The sequence below is a fragment of the Cervus elaphus genome, chromosome 15 (assembly GCF_910594005.1).
Source record: "Cervus elaphus chromosome 15, mCerEla1.1, whole genome shotgun sequence".
NCBI lineage: Eukaryota > Metazoa > Chordata > Mammalia > Artiodactyla > Cervidae > Cervus > Cervus elaphus.
Window position 1 is genome coordinate 90705631 of NC_057829.1, and position 19890 is coordinate 90725520.

General features: G+C 49.6%; 1 protein-coding gene across 3 annotated transcripts in view; it reads left to right on the forward strand.

Annotated features, from left to right (window-relative positions):
* Positions 1–19890, forward strand: part of MGMT (O-6-methylguanine-DNA methyltransferase) — a 275999-nt gene that overhangs the window by 47238 nt on the left and 208871 nt on the right. For all 3 annotated transcript variants that reach the window (XM_043925966.1, XM_043925967.1, XM_043925968.1), the window contains one exon: positions 3681–3817. In XM_043925966.1, coding sequence (XP_043781901.1) covers positions 3693–3817 — 125 coding nt within the window. In that variant the 5' untranslated portion in view covers positions 3681–3692. Of the gene's footprint in view, positions 1–3680; positions 3818–19890 lie in introns of those variants that run through there.

The following is a 19890-nucleotide window of genomic DNA, read 5'->3' on the forward strand; positions in this document are numbered from 1 at the left end:
GCAGCTTTTCTTTTTCTGGCAAAGTAGCCATCAGTGGGTTATGGTGCATTATCTCTGACGAGCAGGGTGCTGCTAATGGGCTTTAAAGCCCAGAGGCGCTCCTGAAAGGACAACCAGGCCAAGGCTGGAGGGGCTGGGCCACGCGTACCAGGCCCGAGTCCTCGGGGAGTCCTCATGTTCAGGAACACTGAAGTAGGCTTTGATTTCCATCCTGTTTACCCAATAAGGAAGTCGAAGGAGCTCCCTCCCTCAGACTTCACGTAACTACATGATCGGCTGCGTGGATATGGCTGGGAGTGACATGCCACTTGTTCAGAACTGAGATTTTGAACTTGTCAGTTATTCCTGTTAAGAACGAACTGCCCTCTGTTGGTTCTTGGCAGGATTTGTGGCTGGCCCCCCACGCTCTGTGCAGGCCCGGGGGAGCTGGTTCTGAGAGTGCTGAGGCAGCCGCACGCGGGGTGTGGTGGTCTGGGGCCAGTGCCGGCTTGGCAGGTGTGTGCTGCTGCAGACCACCGGGAAGACGGCGGCTTCGGGCCGAGCTTCGGAGTCCTTGTGGTCACCTCAGAGATGGAGGAGCTGGAGTCTGTGGCTCTTACCCGGTCCAGAGGCAGCCCTTCCAGCTCAGGAAGCTGGCTGGCTGCCCTTCCCCTGCATTCCAGGCCAGTGGCCTCCGAAGTGCAGCCAGTCTGGGCTGTGCTCAAGAACCTGGCCTGACTCGGTTACCTGCAAGGCCCTTCTCCCAGAGGAGCGAGGGGCCTGAGCTTGCTGGTCCTCCCACGCGGGCGAGTCCCTGGTGCCCCTGCGCCCTGAGTCACGCTCACTGTCCTGCCCCGGCTTGCCCTGCACACCTGGACGTGTCTCTCCAGCCTTTCCTTGGAGTAAGGGTGAGGGTTGGGTGTGTGCCGAGCAGGACAGAGGTCCTGTCCCAACGCAGGAGTACCTGGCCCACCCCATTCATGGCTTTTCCCATCTTTTCCAGCTGGGCCCACAGAACAGCCCAGTGAGGTTGGTGAAAACAGTATTACTATTCCTATTTTATTGTTGAGAACATTGAGGCCTGGGAACGGGAGTGGACATCTGCCGTTCGACCTTTCTCTTGGTTGGCTGTGTGCCAGTCTTACTTTCTGTAGCAGTGCTGGTCCGTGTCCTTGAGGGGCGCCGACACTGACAAGGCCCTCCTGGCAGCTGTCCTTCCTGGACTCTCCACACAGGTGCCTACAGGCCTGGGCCCCGTGCCAGCTCTGAACTCCTGCTTGGGCCTCTAGTCCCGGGACACGTGAGAGGGAGCCCGGGCAGCAGGGCACGACAGTGGCTGCAGCATCCTGTTCCCAGCGGGCGGCGGTGCCCCCGGGGTCTGCCGCGTGCCTGCAGTCCCCAGGCGCTCCCACAGGTGTATCCTGAGGCTTGGTACTGCCTGTGGTTGGACGGTGGCCAGTCTTGGTTCCTGCCATTTTCTGAGCTTCTTCCCAGAACTTCTGTGAGTCTTTCAGTAAGTTGCTTTTGTGCTTTAATTAGCCTGTACTGGTTTTTCATGCCTGTAAGCAGGAGTCCTGCCTGCGAAACAGCCTGATGGAGGCCAGTGCTTCTGAGCAGGACTGGGTAGGGGCAGGGGTCAGTGAACAAGTGGCTAGTACTTGGTAGAGAAACAGAGCTGCTTTCCTATCCTGTTAACGTGCCCTGGAGCTTTGGGAGTGATGCTGGCGCACAGTGGGGTTTGGGGCATGCTGCTTGACCTCTTCAAAGCATAGCTCATTCTTCTGTCTTGGGCTCTTGGGAGGCAGCTGCGGTACTCAGCGTGGCCTTACGTAGGGAAAGAGCAGGTGGCCAGGTGCGGCGGTCAGGCTCTCTCTCGCCCCCGTGGCCGCTGGCTCCTGCCCCACGTTTTGTGAATATGTGGTTATGTAACAGCTGAGGTCACTTACAGCCCCACACACGCGCAGTACCCTGTGTAAGCACCACGGAGATGCCCTTAAGGCGGCGTTATGGCTGCATCTACTGGGTCAGCCTGGGGAGGAGGGGCTCCAGCATGTCTGCCGCCGCTGTGCCGGCCTACGGAGAATGAGCGTATCCGCAGTTCCTGCAGCTCTTCAAGTTTCCTTCCAGCGTCCCTGCTCTCGCTTTGCCTACCCTGGCTTCAGCGAACAGTGAGATACGGCAAGACACATTAGGAGCAGGTGGAAGGCAGGAGAAGGGAGGAGAACCTGGGGCAAGAGCAGCGGAGGTGTGTTGAGGTCTCACAGTAAAGCAGACAGCAGGCTGCGTGGTGCACACTGGATGGTCAGGGAGGGGGCAGTCTCTGGTGTTCACACCCAGAGACTGGAGCCCTCGACGCGTGTGAGGAGCGCCTGTGGCTTAAGGCTGCAGGACAGCCCGTTGGCTCGGCCCCTGGAGAGTTGAAGGCAGCCACGGCCAGCAGCCTGCAAGTGGCGAGCATGGGTGTATCCCAATAAAGCTTTATTTACAAAAGCAGGTGCTGGGCTGGGTTTGGCCCGTGGGCTGCAGTTTTCTGGCCCTGCTGTGGCCCCTTCATGTCGTTAGTGTTTTAGCTGAGGGGTGGTTGGCGTGGGAAGAGCCCAGGTGTATTGAGGGCCGGGAGCCCTTCCTCAGGGAGGTGAGCATTGGTGGGGGAGTCCTGGAGGATGGGGTGGAAATGAAAGCGCTGGCAGTCAGAGATGAGTGCCTGTGGAGGTGCAGCTGGCGGGGTGCTTGGGAACGCCTCGTCCAGGGTAAATCCGGGTTTGGGTGAGGGCAGGGATGGGTGGAAGTGCTGTGTGCAAGGTTACAGTTTTGGACAAGTTCATTTGGAGTGTTTTCGGGACACAGAGGTTGAGAGAGCAGGTAAGCAGGCGAGCTCAGAGGGAGACCTTGCCCTGGGGCTCCGTGTACCCTAGGCTGCTGTGGCTGAGGGTGGAGCTCTGGAGAGAGGCGTGTTGGTGGAGGCAGGGCAGGAGTCCCTGCGGGGAGGAAGTGGCTCCGGGCCAGGTGGGCTTCCCCCGGCCCTCGCCTCTGGAGTTGAGAGAGTTGTGTTTTTTTTTTTTTTTTAGTACAGTTGGCCTGGACCTTGGTCCTGGCTGTTAGTACAGCTTTTCTTTCTTGTGAACCTTCGCTGAGTTGACCGGAATGAACATCCCTCAAAAGTCACATGGATGATGCATCATAGGATAGCTTTTGTACACTTTGTACCTAAATTTGTGGCCAACCATCTGCTAGCACAGGGGCCATTGTGTGAAGAGCAGAGTTGAATTGCACTGTTTCTGTAAATTTACTCCATAATGCTCTATTGTTAAATGTACTTTATTCAAAACATCAAATGGTTTGTTTTCCGTTGTCATTGAAAAAGTTGTTGGTGATTGTTTTATTTTAAATAGTTTTAGGGACTATTTAAGAGAAGCTTTAATTTCATCTTTGACTATGCATTGGTTAGAGATAAATGAGAAGAAAGGGAGATAGGAATTTAAGGAAATGAAGGGAGAACGTACTGCTGTTCTGTGTAATGACAGTGATTTTCTGTCTCCAAAGTAACTGTTATAAAAATGACACATTATGATTAAATTCAAAAAATGGGGGGAAAAGCTTCGGAAGATGTTTTATGTCTTACATAGCTGGGGCTTCTGTTATGCTTTAGAAGTGACCAAACTCTTTCACATAGGCTTAACTGTAGTAATTGTTCTCTTCAGGTACTTGGGAGAATGGACGAGACCTGTGAAATGAAATACAAAGTAATGGACAGCCCTCTGGGGAAGATGGAGATCTCTGGTTGTGAGCAGGGTCTGCATGGGATAAAGCTGCATGGCGGGAAGACCCCAGACACTGGGTGAGTGAACGTCCTGTGTGACACCCACTGCATGGCGTGTTTAGAGCAACAGCAAGAATATGGTTATTGCTTGTTCGCCATTGACCACAGGGTAGCATGAGCTACATGCTACAAGTCACAGAAATTAGCATCTCGCTGGAGCTGGTGGGGCCACGATGGTTCATTTTTAGCATCTGTGCTTGTTGCCCAGGAACCTTCCACCTCTGATTAACCATAGCAGCAAAACCTGTAATTAGGAGCCCCAAAACGTGTTAATGTGTACGTTTACAGAGGTCCCGTGAGCGTTGAACACTTTGGTTCTTAAGCAAGTGGGCTGTGGGGATCCCTCTGGAAATTTGGTGACAGGGAGCTGCTTGCCTAGTCTTGATTTTTAAATTGGGACCAGCCTTCACTGTTCATCAGCTTGCCAGGTGAGTTTTATTCCAGAGTCCTGGAATCGCTTAATCGGGAGCCCCATTGGGGCTCTTGGAAATGGTGTCTGACGTTGGCGTGTGTGTGGCTGAGGGGAAGGGTGGAAAATCCCTTTTTCAGAGGAAGTTTAGCATGTTACCATTTCTAATGGAACTCCCTTCTTTTTTTGAACGATCTCTGGTATTTTCGCTAATTGTAAAAACGTAAAGTTAAAGCACTTTTTAATGTTTTCTTCTGAAATGTAACATTCCATTTCCTTCATTCATTGATTGTGAATAGCAGTTGTATTAAAATTGTAGTTCTTGTTCTTTCTGACAGAAGAGGGGAAAACCACCCACTCCTCTGCTCTGCGTTTGTCTTAACTGGCTAATAAACACAGTGCCGGGAACGTTTGATAAAGAAAATACATAAGAAACATAAAAATTGATTTTAATGGACCCCTGTCAGAGATGGCCATAATGAGCACAAGTGCAGTAATAAATATCAGTTTTCACCTCCTCTGTCGAGATTTTTCCTGTAGAGCTGCATGTTACAATCAATAGTCTTTTTTTAAGACCAAAAACAAGCAAACCTTTGAACTATATGAATACACTGTTCTCTATTTCTATGAGAACCATCTGGCTGTAGTGTTCAGAAAATCACAGTCACCAAATACTTTGTAGAGAAAATGTCATTTTGTCTTTTAGCATGTTCGCTTGCACAGTAAATCACAGAAATTATGTGTTGAATTCTTTTTTTTTTTAAAGACACAGTGAATTTGGGGAAGAAAAGGTAGGAGGAAAAGCCCCTCTTAAAGTGCCCTCCGTGCCCATCGCCAAGTGTGAGACCCGAGGGAGGCTGCGGCTTGGCTTTGCTTCTGCACTCTGTGCTTGCTGCGTCGGGTCAGGGTTAGGCTGGGCTGCAGGAAGCAAGCTCCTCCACCAAGGGCTTAGTGAGACGCGAGGCGTGGCCCATTTCTCTGGGGGAGAAGCACAGGCGGGTGGGCAGTCAGCTGGGTCTGCTGGGGCATGGTCCCGGGAGTCTGGCCCCCAGCTTTCCCCTCGGCATCTGCAGGCTGGGCTCTGGGTGCGAGGTGCCACAGCCCGCTCCCGAGCAGAGTGGGGAGAGGAGGGGAGGGCCTCCTGTTCCACAGCAGCCCTGGCTCCTGGCTCCATGCCAGGCTGGAACATGGAGGTGGTTGGGTGCTGGCTGAAGTTAAGGGTTCTGCATGGAGGCGATTGGTGTGTGGGGGGGTCTGTTTCATGTGGTTAATTTCGAGGGAGTGTTCAGAATTAGAATAGCATAAAAATCATGTCTGAATACTCAGAATTAACAATTGCGTTTATAAAACCAAGGCAAAAATTGCATAATATTGTAAAATCCATAGATTTTTAAGTCATAAAGTTCATTTAGTTTTTGCAGATATGTAAAGCCATGCAACCTCCAACCCAAAGCAAGATAGAAAACACTCTAGAAAGTTCCCTCATGCCCCCTTTCAGTCAGCCCCTCCCGTTGGCATCCAGTGTTCTGATTTCTGTCATGTTGGGTTAGTTTTGCCAGTTCTTGAAATTTATATACATGGAGCCATACAACATATACTGTTTTTGTATTTGATTCAGTGGTGTTGTCAAAGTCCACCCATGTTGTTCTGTGCATCAGTAAATGGTTCACTCTTTTTTAGGAAGTAATGGCTGTTGTATGAATGTTACACAGCTTGTTTATTCATTCTCGTGTTGCTGGACAGCTGAGTTGGCCAATTTGGGGCTACCGTGAATAAAACTGCTAAGAGTACTCTTGTTCAGGCCTCTTTATGGGCAGATGTTTTCATTTCTCTTGAGTGAATTCCTAGGTGTGAATTGCATGGCAAATGGATGTGTAACCTCCTAAGAAATTGCCAACCCTCCAGTTTACCATTTTGCATTTTTACCAGGAATGTAGGCGAGTTTGTGGTGTGCACTCACACTTGGTGGTGATAGTTTTTAGAGCTTTAGCCGTCCTGGTGGGTATGAAGTAGTCTCTCTCTGTGCTGACCTGCCCTTTCCTGTTGACTGATCTCTGAACACTGTTCTCAGTAAGTATTCATTGTGAGGCAGGTCTCTTGTGTTTTTAATTGGTGTTTTCAATTTGTAGTTCTGTTAACAATTTGGTGATCAGATATTTGTATTGATCATTTTCTCACGTTTGGGGACTTATGTTTTTATTTTTCTAATAATGTCTTTAATGAATGGAAGTTTTTAATTTTGAGGAAGACCCAACTATTTTTTCCTTTCTCTTCATCATATTTTGTGTCTCTAAGAAATATTTGCCTACTCTGATTTCACATTCTCAATTCTTTGAAAAACGTAATTTTAGCTTTCCCTGTTTAGATAGGTATTCCATTATCTCGAATTAACTTGTGAGGGTCTCAGTTTTTTCCAAGTTACTTAGTTGTTTCAGCATCATTTGCTGAGGGAAGGGAGTGGGGAACCAATTCCTTTCTCCAGGGAATTGCCTTGGTGCTTTTGTTGCAGATCGGTCACATGACCATACGTGTGTGGGTTATACATGTCTGGACAGTGTTTTGTTCAGCTGATATTTTCATCTATTCTGTGCCAGTTCTGTACCAACTTGATGTAGCTTTGTGATAAGTCTGAGTCTTCCAGCCGCCCCCCGCCCCCCACCCCCCGCCTCCCCCCCCCTCCCCCCGCCTTTTTTTTGAAAGATTGTCTTGGTTTCCAGGTTTCAATTTCCCATATGACTTTTAGAATCAAGGTGTCAGTTTCTCCAAAAATGCCTACTGGGATTTTGATTGGAATTCATTGAATCTATGTATCAACTTTGGGAGGGTTGACATCTTAAATTGAATTTTCCAGTTCATGATTGTGGTTTGTCTCTGCATTTGTTTAGATTCTATTTAATTTTTCTCAGTAATGTTTGGTAGCTTCCAGCTTGAAGATCTTGAATGTATTTTGTAAAACTTATTTCTAAATACTTTGTTTCTGATGGTACTCTAAATCCACTTAATTTCTTTTTTTTTTTTTTTTGCTTTTGCTTTTAAACTACTGCTGCTGGTACATAACACTAAATTTACTTCTTAGTTCCAGGAATTCTTTTGCAGTTTTCTTAGGATTTTCTCTGTAGAAAATCATGATGTCTGTGAGTAAAGATGCTTTGCTTCTTTCTTTCTGATCTTTTTGCCTTCTATTACTTTTGTTGCATTGACCAGAACCTCCAGTATGACAGTGAATAAAAATCATCACAGTGGACATCCTTACATGTTCCCAGTCGTGGGGGAACAGCAGGGTGACTGCTGCCTTTGTTGGCTTTCATAGGTGACCGCTCTCACTCTGAAAATGCTTCCTCAATCTGTTGAATTTTGTTAAACAGTTTTTGTGGATTTGTCAACATAATCATGTTTCTCTCCTTTATTCTTTAAATGTGCAATAAGTTAATTTTAGGAGCCTAAATCAACCTTGGAACTTTGTACCACATCATTTAATTCATGGTATAATCTTTTTTTTCCCCTTACATATTACTGGTTTAAATTTGCTATTTTGGGACTTCCCTGGTGGTCCAGTGGTTAAGAATCTGGGCCAACTCAGGGGAGACTGGTTCTCTGGTCCAGGAAGATCCCATATGCTGTGGAACAACTAAGCCCATGGGCCACAACTACTGAAGCCCATGTGCCTGGAGCCTGTGAGCCTCAATGAGCGAGGCTGCCTCCGTGAGAAGCCCACGCCCCATCTAGAGAAGAGCCCGCGCATAGCAACAGAAAGCCAGTGCAGCCAAGAATAAATAATTGAAAGATAAATTTGCTGTTTAGGATTTGTGTTTTAAGTTCATGAGGGGTGTTGCGTATAACTTTTTTTGGTGATGTCTTTGTGAGGTTTGGGCATTTGGGTTTTTCTGTCTATATGAAGTGAGTTTGAAAGTGGCCCCTCCTCTACTTTCCAGAAGAGTCGCGTCTCGGAGTTTTTTCCTCAGGTTTGGTGCCCTCTGGGTCTGGAAGGAAGGCTTCCGGTTGGAACTGCTGTCTGAGAGAAGGGGGTGCTGCCCTCGCCCACCTCTGGGGGGCTCTCCCACCACTTGGCTTTTTGCAGGTGGAGCCATTTGCACCCTCCAGGGTGTGTCCTCCAGCTCCTGTGGTGGGGGTGGCCAAGGGGGTCTTGAGCAGAGCATCCTCAGGATGGTGGGCCCCTGTTCTCACCCTCCATCTTGAGTGCTTGTGAGTCTGGCATTGGTTTCCTCTGAGCCTCGCTGCTTTCTTCAGTAGGTCAATAAGAAGTTGGCCCCCGACATCTGTCTGTAGTGGAATTCCTTCCACCCTTCTGTACAAAGTAGGATTCCTGCTTCCTGTATTAGTCCATTTACTTGTACATATGGCTTCATACAGTGGTCATTGATTTCATTTTTGCATAAGATCCATTACTCACCTTTCCTAAAAATGTGAATGAGGAATAGCAGTTTGGAAAGTGGTGTAATAGTCCCACTCTTGTAGCTTCCTGCCACTGTCGAGTTTCCATGAACAACTGTCTTATTCAGGCTTTTTGCAAGAGCTTGACTGATTCCCCCCACACCGTCTTCCTGTGGCAGCAAAGCTTTGGCCTCATCATTATTCGCCACAATGTCTAAAATGTAAAATAAGGGCAGGAGGGTATATTTGTATTTCCAAGGTTATTTTGGGCTTGTTTGGTTTTCCATAAAGTTGATCATGGAGAAGGCAATGGCAACCCACTCCAGTACTCTTGCCTGGAAAATCCCAAGGGCAGAGGAGCCTGGTGGGCTGCATCCATTGGGTCGCGAAGAGTCAGACACGACTGAAGCGACTTAGCAGCAGCAGCAGCAAAGTTGATCCTAGTATTTGATTACTTAAAAATGGACTGTACCACCCCCGGTTATACTTAACATTATGGAAATAGTAGTAGGACTTTTGGATCTGGGAGGCTAGAGAGAATTAATTGGATGTACTTTCATGTCTGTCAAAGAGTTATCTTCATTGTTCATTTTTTAATTTGTTCTATATAAAGCTTTTTGGAAAAATACCAAATGCAAGTGAAAAAGTTATAGGCCAGCCAAAGTAAACCATTGTAAAGCTTTCTGTGTGTTGAAAAATTTAAAAGCACATGCAGGCTGTTTTTTGCTTGATAAGAATATATGGTTCGGGTTGATGTTGTCATTCCTGCCTCCTGGCGTCTGGCCCTGCCACCTCTGGTGTTGAGGATTGGGAGGAGCATGGAGTTTAGGCATTGCCTCCTCTGAGGACTCGGGTGGCTGGCTGGCCAATGGGGGCGCACCAGAACCCCCTGGGGCCTGAGAGAGTGTCATGGCAGGGCCTCTGTGTTCCTCCTGGGAGGAGGTTGACCCTTGGGTGCACTGCCAGGCTTTCACCTTGGAAGGTGCTAATGCCCTCACTCCCCTGAAGGAAGGAAGATGCCTTTGAGGCCTTCATGAAGGGAAGTTGGACTCAAAGTCTGATGGAGTCCATTGGTTTGAATGGACAGTGACTGATGGTTTCTGTATGCATTTGCTGCTCTCCTGTTCACCTTTAAATATTTGAGGGGACCATCAAGAGAACGTGAGGCTGTCGGGGGTCCGTCTGGGGTTGCTGGCCCTGCCCAGCCTGGGCCTGCTGCGCGCTCTCCGCGTGGGACCTCGGTGCCCTTTGGCCCCCTGGTTCCAGGTTAGGGTGGATCCTGAGAGTCGGTGTGGCACGCCAGCCTTCCCGGGGTGCCGGCGAGCTCCTTCTCCCCAATAGATCGGGCAGTTTCAGTATGGACACAGCGCTTGTTTTATTGTGATTGGTTTCAGGAAGGGAAGAGTATTCTTAAGGATAAACACCTGAAGAAGTGCTCCCAGGAAAGGGACGCTGGAACATGCGCCACAGGAATTCAGCCTGCAGCCAATTCAGATGTCTCACGGCTTTTCTTCAGTAGCTCAAAATAATGATTTGTGTTGTGTGTGCTTATAAATATAATTACTTTACTTTACAGAATGTTCCTTAAGGAGGTCTCTGGAGTCAAATAGGCGTGTCTCTGAGAGGAGACCTTGCCAGGCTCTGTGGCTTCACATAGATAGACTGTTTTTAGAGCAAGTGTTGGTGCCCTGGTGAGCCTCCAGCTTCTGGCTCAGGGCTGAGTTAGCAGGAGCATGTGGGGAGTCTCTGTCCTGACTTAGGTCGTCAGGAACCCAGGTCAGATCGTGCGCACACGTCACTCAGGGTCCTGTACAAGCGAGACGCTGGCGTCTTCAGCTGGATGGCTGACCCGGTGAGGGGAGCCAGGGCGGCGGTCTTGGGGGGAGCGTCTCGGGAGGAGTCCCTGTCCCAGACTGGCCGTCCAGGGCGGCTGTGCGGCAGCATCTTGGGCGGCTCCGTGAGGCACAGGCCAGCGAGCGCACAGTGTGCCTTCAGGTGACTGCAGGGCCACATGGTGGGTGCCTGGGCTCCTCCTGGGTCGGCTCTGCGGCTCATACCGCAGAGGAGGTGGGTACAGGCCCCCACACCACAGGCCGGTACCGCACGACCACAGAAAGGTGTGATGCCACATGTTACTGTGCGGTTTCTGACCCAGAAAAGAAGAGACCGGCTATGCGTGGCTTCTCTGGCTTTCAGCCTCTTCTCTTTCTTTTCCCCTTTGCCCGAAGTTTTTTAGCCTGTTGTACAGGCTCATTGTTTACTGGGCAGAGTGAAAGGTGGGAGCAGGGTCATTGGGCCTTTTCAAGCAAGTGTCACTGAGATTTAGAACTTTCCAGATGCATCTAAGAGAAAAGAGCAGTGTAAGAGTTTTATTTCTGTCGGTCTTACTGCTGTGTTTCAGGCTGACAGAATGACAAGACTCCCATGCCTGTGTGGTGGGTTGGTTCATTTAATTTTCAGTCTGGCAGGGTCCTCTTAGAAGGAAGAAATGAATAGTTGAATAACAGTTACAAATACATGAGTTCTAAATATGAACTCCAAACTGTCAGAATGAGTTTTTTCTTTTTTAACAAGTTTCCAACATTTGAAGTATGCGAGCACTTTAGAGTATAGAGGTATATTGGCCGATTTCAAGCAGAGGGAGCGGGTGCTTTCCTCTGTGGCTTGTGAAAAGTCCTGAAATCCTCTAGGTGTTGAACCTCCCCTCTGTCCACGCCTGCTTTTGAAAGGTTGGCACTGCAGCTTTCCCAAAGAAGCAGGTCTTCTGTGGCCTCGACACAGCTGTGAGAAGCCTCGACTCTGCTGCAAGGCCTGCCCTTGTCCCTTGAGGAGGAGACGCGGGCTGAGTGTGTGTCCTCCCTGGAGGACACTCCTGACAGCAGCCTCACTGGTGCAGGACTCGTAAGTCATCACCACATCTGGTTACCCTCACCAGGAGGGGAGTCATGTCCTGGTTAAAAGCCTTGGACCTGGCTGCAGCAGGCGCTCCTGCACCTCCTGGCTCATCTTTGTGCCGCCCCCATGTCACTGGGCCCGCTTGCCAGTGCCCTCTGGCCAGCCTCTTGGCAGTCTGTGCCCTGTTCCATGTGCTAATTAGCTGTGGTGGGGAAACTTGGTTAAAAGGCTTGTTCAGATTGTGAGAGAAAGGAGGTTAAACTCTGAGAGGAGCACTGGAGTTTATGACCGTGTTGTAACACCTTGGAGGTCATTTCCATTTTCTTCTAGAGCCCTTTTCCAGAGGGGTCAGCTTGCCAGGAGTCAGGTGTCAGGGCTCCGCTCTGAAGGGCCAGGCCTCCTGCAAGGAGCTGAGTGCCGTCTGCCGCGTGCAGCCCCGGGGCAGCTCCGCAGCCCTGCACAGGGGCCCCTTTGTCAGCAGAGGAGTGAGGGGGGCGAGGGGGCCGCTCCCGGAGTCCTGGGGGGAGGCTGAGGGGAGAAGAGGTGGTCTCTCTACTTACTCTGGTTTTCAGCACTGACTCCACAACAGAGGTGACCTTTCCTTTCCTAGTGCTGCTTCTTGACATGAGCGGTGGAGGAGGGCCTGGGGATAGCCTCGTCAGGGTTTAGCAGTGAGAATTGGGGTCGCTTTTGTGCTGGGTGCCTGGATGTGGGGGCTTCCCTGGTGGCTCAGCTGGGAAAGAATCCACCTGAAATGCTGGAGACCCGTCTTCGATTCCTGGGTCAGGAAGATTCCCCTGGAGAAGGGATAGGCTACCCACTCTAGTATTCTTGGGCTTCCCTGCCTGGATGTGAATGTCTTTTAAAGTAGAATGTTCACCAGTTCATGTCTCATTTGAAAATTTTGGCTCAAAATTTAGTGTTGTCAGAACAAAACAGATACGGTGATGTGTCTTCATGTATTTGCCTTCCTAACATGTGACGTGTGCACCATGGACATACAGGATGTTCAGCTTACGTGTTTAAAGCTTGTCTGGTGATGCTGTGCCCATTTCATAGGGGACATTGCTGACGCCACACAAGGGGCTTGGTGGCTGGAACTCAGAGCCACTTCGTCAGACTCTCTGTACCTCATGGCGCTCCCACTCCCCTTTGTGAAAATAGAGCTGTGTGGGCTCTGAGACCATTGACATTTATTTCTGATATTTTGCCTTTGGATTTTATTTCCAGAATTTTTTATTGTTCACTTTTATCTAATATTTTCTGGTATTTAACCATCTGTGATTAGTGAATAATGTTCAGCTTTTGTTTTCAAAATGTTACTGTCATTTAAGCTGTAAACTCTCAAAATACACTTGGTTTGTTAAATTTATTTTCTTTTAAATTGTGTCAGTAATTAGATCAGCTCTTTGATATTAACGTACAGGATCATTCTTGAATGCTGATCAGTTTAGAATTTAAATTGAGTTAAAGGTTAAATGAGTTTAATTTTTGAGTTGAACTGAAGCATTGTCTTGTGTCAGATTCATCCAGAATTTTTATTTCCAGTTGCTGTATCAAGTGACAGAAGTGGGTCTTTCTGTAATGAAAACGTTGAATAAATTCAGGGTTATGTTAGCGTCACTTGTCTGTTCACTCACGACACACGAGCGCTGCCGTGTGACGGGCCCTGTGCCGCGGGGACGCGCCTTGGGCACGGTGCAGTCGTGGGCGTGACGGCTGCGCCTGCACGGAGCCCGCACCCAGCACAGGACAGGCCTGGGTGGGCAGTCGGGGGTGTTCCGTCCTTCCATGGGGGGTGTGCACGCATAGCCATGGAGGCGGCTGCAGTGGTCAGGGCCTGGGGTGCGGGCCTGAGCCCAGTGCCTTGACGGTAGAGCCAGACTGTGATGTTGTCTGTGGTCAGCCAGCAGGGCCGGTGTCCGGGGGACGCGGGGGCCTGGCAGGAGGAGGTGTGTGGTCAGCCAGCGGGGCCGGTGTCCGGGGGCCGCGGGGGCCTGGCAGGAGGAGGTGTGTGGTCAGCCAGCGGGGCCGGTGTCCGGGGGACGCGGGGGCCTGGCGGGGGGAGGCGTGTGGTCAGCCAGCGGGGCCAGTGTCCGGGGGACGTGGGGGCCTGGTGGGTGGAGGCGTGTGGTCAGCCAGCGGGGCCGGTGTCCGGGGGACGTGGGGGCCTGGTGGGTGGAGGCGTGTGGTCAGCCAGCGGGGCCGGTGTCCGGGGGACGTGGGGGCCTGGTGGGTGGAGGCGTGTGGTCAGCCAGCGGGGCCGGTGTCCGGGGGACACGGGGGCCTGGCGGGGGGAGGTGTGTGCAAGGCCGCAGGCCCTGGCTTGTCACAACCGGCTGGTGGTGCCGGCTCTCGGAGTAGGCTCCAGGGACGCTGCGAGGAGGAGAGGGCCATCTGGAGGGCCAGTTGAGAAGGAGCTGGTCAAGAAGAAGCACCAGAGAAAACTGAAGGAGAGGCGAGACACAGGAGAATGGAGGAGGATGGAGGTGGCGGACGGGCCAGTTGGCTGTCGTGTTGAAATTGCTGTGGGCGTCTGCTCCCGTGGTGTCAGACTCGCGGAGGTCTAATACTGACTTCCAGTTTCCTCCCGTCTCTGATCTGGGAAACCAGCATTTCCCAGCCAGCTAGTTTCAGCTTTGCTGGTGGCATTCAGGGCAGTGGTGGTGTCTGCACTGGAAACGGCCCCACCCAGAGTTGGGGTGGGTCAGCCGTAGCCTGGAAGTGCTGTGCGAGCAGTCCAGCGGGGGTCTAGACCCACAGAGCCGCCAGGCTCATGCCCGGTGTCCACCACCCTCCCTCGGCTCTCGGAGCTGCGCGCTGGGGTAGGGGCAGGAGCCAGAGCGCGCCCCCGTGGCCCCTGGTGTCCGCGTGCCTCTTCCCCTCGGCGTCCCTCTGGGCTGAGCCGCCCGCAGCTGCAGGAGTCTGCCCAGTGCCTGTGTCCTGGCTTTGCCTCCTCTGTGTCGCCCGTTTCCGGAGCTGCTGCCCGCTCACTACAGGTCTTTTTTGGTTTCGTTTAGTGTGTCTGTTGAGAGCTCCGATATGTCTGTTTAGAAGCATTTCCCTGACGCTCTCCATGCAATCTACACACATACATATACATCCAAACCTTTTGTAAATAAAAGGGCTTACAGACTATATTCAGTACACCTGCAGCTTCTGAGGGGTTCCATGGAAGAACATTAGTCCTCCTGGACCGGCATTTACTTTAACTTTTGGCATCCATTGGCATCCATTGGCAAACATTGGCAGAATGCTCACACGTATTGTGTGTTGGGGGAATTAGAGTCTTCTTGCTGTGATGGTGCTTGTAAAGCTGCTTCTCACATGCCTTTCTCCAGAAGGCTCACCTCTCTGTCCTCATTGGCCGGCACAGGTGACTGCCCTTGCTCTGCGGCTCCCTCACGGGACAGTGGGTGTGTCCGTCGTTCCTGAAGGAGCCGCCATGGAAACCTTCAGCTGGGGAAGCAAGCGTTCTGCTATTTCTGTACATGGTTTCACACCGGTCAGGCTGGGCTGTGGGTTCCTGGTCTGAGCACACAGCTTGGGAAGACATTTTCTCTCATCCTGAAGAAGCCGTGTCGCTGGGAGCTGTCCCCCTGCAGCTGAATGTCGGGGCAGGGTCACTGGACGAAGAGTTTCCATGTGCAAATTATGCATGTCCCAACCGCAGGTTTCTGCCAGGCTGTTTAGACCAGCTAAAAATGGAATATAAACAGTTGTAGAAGGATGCAGTTAAGGGGAGAAGCATTTTTAAGACCTAACCCATTGCAGTAGGCAAATGTAAGCCTTAACCCATAATAGTAGGATATGATGATTCTTTATTGTTGTTGTTCATTTCTCAAATAGATGTTCTTGTGTATAGTATTTGTACATGAGTGTTAGGTGTGCACACATGCACATATAAATAGATACATTCTAGATATTTCTTCTTTAATGTTGCTTCGACTAAAAATACGTACTTTTAAACGTAGGGATAAAAAAATTTGTTGTTCTCAGTTATTAAAGCTCCTCCAGAAGTAACCTCCCCCCATAGTGGTTTTTCCTTTCTAAAATTCATCTGGAAAAACACTTAGCTTTCTGATCTTTTATTTTATCCAGTTTAAGACTGTTAGGAAGAGTCTATTGTATAACTGAGCAGTGCTTTTATTAAAAAGAACTGGGCTGCTTATTTGTGTTCAGAGTTTCTGGGGTGTTTACATCTTTTCTAGGTAAACAGAACTTCTATTGGTAATATTTTGAGACTAACACCTTTGTTGCCACCAGTGATGCTGAAAGCCCTCTGCTGTCTGCTGGTCATGCGTGCAGTCTGAGCTCATGTGCAACTCCGGGGTGTCTGTGGGACCATCTGGAGTGCTGGGGGCTGGTCGGTGGGGCTAGACAGAGGGGAGAGAGGTGCTCACCCCTCTTACAGCTCTGGGTGGTGGTGGGCGAGATGGGCCCTCACGTGGACACAAGTGCAGTGACTGTCAGGAGGCCAGGTCTCTTTTTTAATTGGGTTGTTTGGCTTTTGAATGTTGAATTGTATGTTTATATATGTTGGCTATTAACCTCTTATCAATCATATCATTTGCAAATATTTTCTGTTCAGTACATTGTCTTTTTGTTTTGTTGATGGTTTCTTTAAAAATGGACAGGAAGAACTGAATAGACATTTCCCAAAGAAATGCATATGACCATTAGGCACATGAAAAATATTCTGGACATCATGAATCATTAGGGAAATGCAAATCAAAACCACAATGAGATACCACCTCATGCCTATCAGAATGGCTGTCCTCAGAAAGAGCACAAATAAAACATTTTGATGTGTGGAGAAAAGGGAACCCTCCTACACTGTTGGAGGGAATGTAAATTGGCGCAACCACTGTCGAAAACAGTATGGAGGTTTAAAAAAAAAATAAAAACAGAACTACCATATGACCTAACATTTTCATTCCTAGGTATATATCTGAAAAAAAGGAAAACACTAATTCAAAAAAGTACATGCACTCTAGTATTCACAGCAGCATTATTTACAGTTGCCAAGATATGGAAGCAATGTTGATTTCCATCAGCAGATAAATGAACAAAGAAAATGTATATATGCACACGCGCGTGCACACACACACGCAATGGAATATTACTCAGTCATAAAAAAGAATGAAATTTTGTCATTCCCAGCACCATGGGTGGACCTGGAGGGCATTATGCTAAGTGAAATAAATCTGACAGAGGAAGACAAATACTGAATATAACAGAAGAGCAGACCCACAGGTATAGAGAACAAACTAGTGGTTATCCATGGGGAGAAGGGGGAAGGCACAATAGGGTTAGGGGATTAAGAGGTACAAACTGTTCTGTATAAAGTAACCTACAAGGATACATTTACAACACAAGGAATAAACCCAGTGCTTTTTAATAATTATAAATGGAGTTGATGCTTAGTGACTTAAGTCGTGTCCAACTCTTGTGACTCCATGGACTGTAGCCCACCAGACTCCTCTGTCCATGGGATTTCCCAGGCAAGAATACTGGAGTGGGTTGCCATTTTCTTCTCCAGGGGATCTTGAGCCAGGGATCTAACCCGTGTCTCCTATATTGGCAGGTGGGTTCTTAAGCCATAGATGAAATATGACCTTTAAAAGTTGGGAATTGTACACCTGTAACATTGTACATCAACTATTCTTCAATGAAAAAAAAAGGCAGAAGCGGAGCCTGGACTTCATGGTCTGTGTGTGGCATTGTTGGGCAGAAGAGTGAAACCCAAGGCCTGCAGGTGGCCTTGTGCCTGTCCAGGGAAGGAGGTGGAGCCGGACAGGCAATTCTGTCTCTCTGGCCCAGCCTCCGCTCGGACCTCAGCCTCCTCTGCCAGGCTGTGTGGGTTTGTCTGTCTGTATGTTGGCTTCCGTTGGTTTGGACATACCTGTGAACTTCTTTTCAAGAAATTGAAGAAAAGCTGATGTTTACTTCAAATGTTAACAAAGACTTTTGCAGGCAAATGGCAGGGATTCCAATGAACAGATGTTAATACATTCTGAGTGCTTCCCTGCAGATTGCTCTCAAAAATTCCTGGGTCCCTGGACCTTGAGCACTGTGAGGGACCTTGGGCACTGTCCAGACCAGCCCTGTTATTTTCCAGGTAAAGGAACCAAAGACCAGGGACTGAGTGTACTGTGGGGATGCCGTGCGGCCTGGCGAGGGAACCACTGCTGCAGGCTCCCCGTCTGAGGCTCCCTCTCTGTCTCCAAGGCCTTCCTGGGGCAGGCTTCCCCAGCTGCAGTCATCTCTCGTTCCCTGTGTGCTCGCCAGCTGAGCGGCCGCTTTTGCCTGACCCTGTTAGTCAGCATCCCACAGCCTGCCCTCCGGTGGCGGTGGGGTCTGCAGGGTCGTCCTGGAGTTTCACGAGGCATTCGGCTCTCCGTCTCTCCCCGTCTTCAAGGCGGGTCCATTGGTCGGTGGAGGTTCCAGGCCAAGAGCAGGAAGAACAGCTGGTGTGGAAGGACCGGAGCCTGGTCAGGCCCTGCTCGCTGGAGTCCGGGTCCTCGGAGCGCAGACGGGCGGAGGCGAGGGGCGGCCTGGGGCGGGCGTGGCTGCGTCTCCCTGCCGCGCGCAGCCCCGGACGCAGAGTGCGGGCAGCCCGTGGGCGTGGCCCGCTCGGGACCGCCTTGTCACGCCTGGGCTGCAGTGTCCGTTTCAGACAGTGGCACTGCGGCCGTTTATCTCCTTATTAGAATTCATGCACTAAAGGGGCGAGTGTGTTGAAGGAGAGAAGGGAGCGTTTGTAATTTCGGTGTGTCCTGCCTCGTTGCCACTCCCCGCCCACAGGTGACCGTTAGAGGACCGTGCTTCTGCCCACAGCTTGCTTATCCATCTCATTAACTTGTTCGCTTCTGTAGCCCTTCTTCCCTTCGCTTTCTCATGCCAGCTCCGGGGATCCGTTATTAAAGAGGCAGTTAATCATGTGATATCTTGTTTTTTGCATCTGAGTTTTCAAGAGCTCTCCAGATTTTTATTGCCTAAAGTTCCATATGCCATAGACATAATCCCGTCAGCTGTAAATTCCCTTCTGGAGGAGAAACTGACAAACAACTTTATAATTACATTTTTAGCCTTAATATTTGAGGGTCAAAAGCATGTTCAAGATTTATGGAGTTCCTGAATTTAAACTGTAAGCAATAAAATTTTCTTAAGGTGGGGTCCCATCTGCATCTATTATTACAAAACCCCTAAAGTTACTTTAGCAAATGACATGTTAATAGTTTTCTTTTTTCTTTTACTTTTTGACAAATTGTGTCTAAGAAAATTTGCTTGCATGGAAAGTTTTCTGTGTTTGCAGACTTGAACAGTTTTGCTGGTTAAGCAGTCTGGGGATGATAAACTTTTTTTGTCAAACTATGACTTTGGTGCTGCATTAGGAAGAATCAGAGCCTGTAGGGCAGGTCTGTTATAAAGGACGCCCACTCACTTCTGCCCAGGGTGCTGTGGAAGTCATTTGCCTTGACAGAACTAAAATATATGTAATCTTTTAAAAAATCCACTTTCAGTTTATTTACATGATTTGGAGGAGCACAAATTTTTACCTGTAAATTACAAATTTGTATCTATAATTTATATCTATAAATTAGATATTTATAGAATGTCTAATTCTGTAAATCAGAAATTGTCCTCATTTTGTCCTGATTATAAGCAGGGCTGGGTCTGCTGATCATTTCAGTGGATGGTTACCCTCTGGGGTAGTGGGGTTGCAAGGTAATTGCCGAGGGAGGGGAGAGATTCCCCTCTGTGCCTGCAGAATTGGTGCTGCTTTGACCCAACTGCACCCTTCTTCTGTACTAAAATATACTCAACCTAAAATTTGCTGTTTTAACTGTTTTTAAGTATACCGTTGCACGGTGTGACACTGATGTTGCTTTGCACCCATCACCACCAGCCAGCTCCAGAACTGTGTGTTTGCCAGACCACAATGCCGTACTCGGTGAACACTATGGCCTCCGGCATCTCTGAGCTCAGAACTGTCCCCGCCGTTCTGCCTCTGTCTCTCTTCCAGCCCTCCTTTGATACCCAGGGTTGCTGGGTGCCCCAAGCCAAGAGAGGCCTGTCTGGAGACCCGGCCCCCTTGCAGGTCCTAATAAGCTGCCTTGGCTTGGATGGCAGGTGGGCCTTGGAGCACTTCTTCCTCAGGGCAGTGGGGTGGGGAGTGCAGCCACTCCGTTTTGAGACTGTGGGGGCTACAGAGCCAGCCTGCCAGATTTTGCTGATCGGTGGGGAAGAACTTTGAAGAAATGCAAAGTTGTATGTAATTGTGGGGGAGGTATTCCTAATGAAAGCAGGACCCCAGGGCACAGAAATTGTAAGGCAGAGAGATGCTGGAGAAACGCGCCTTCTTGAAGACTGAAAGGATGCTGAGTTGGCC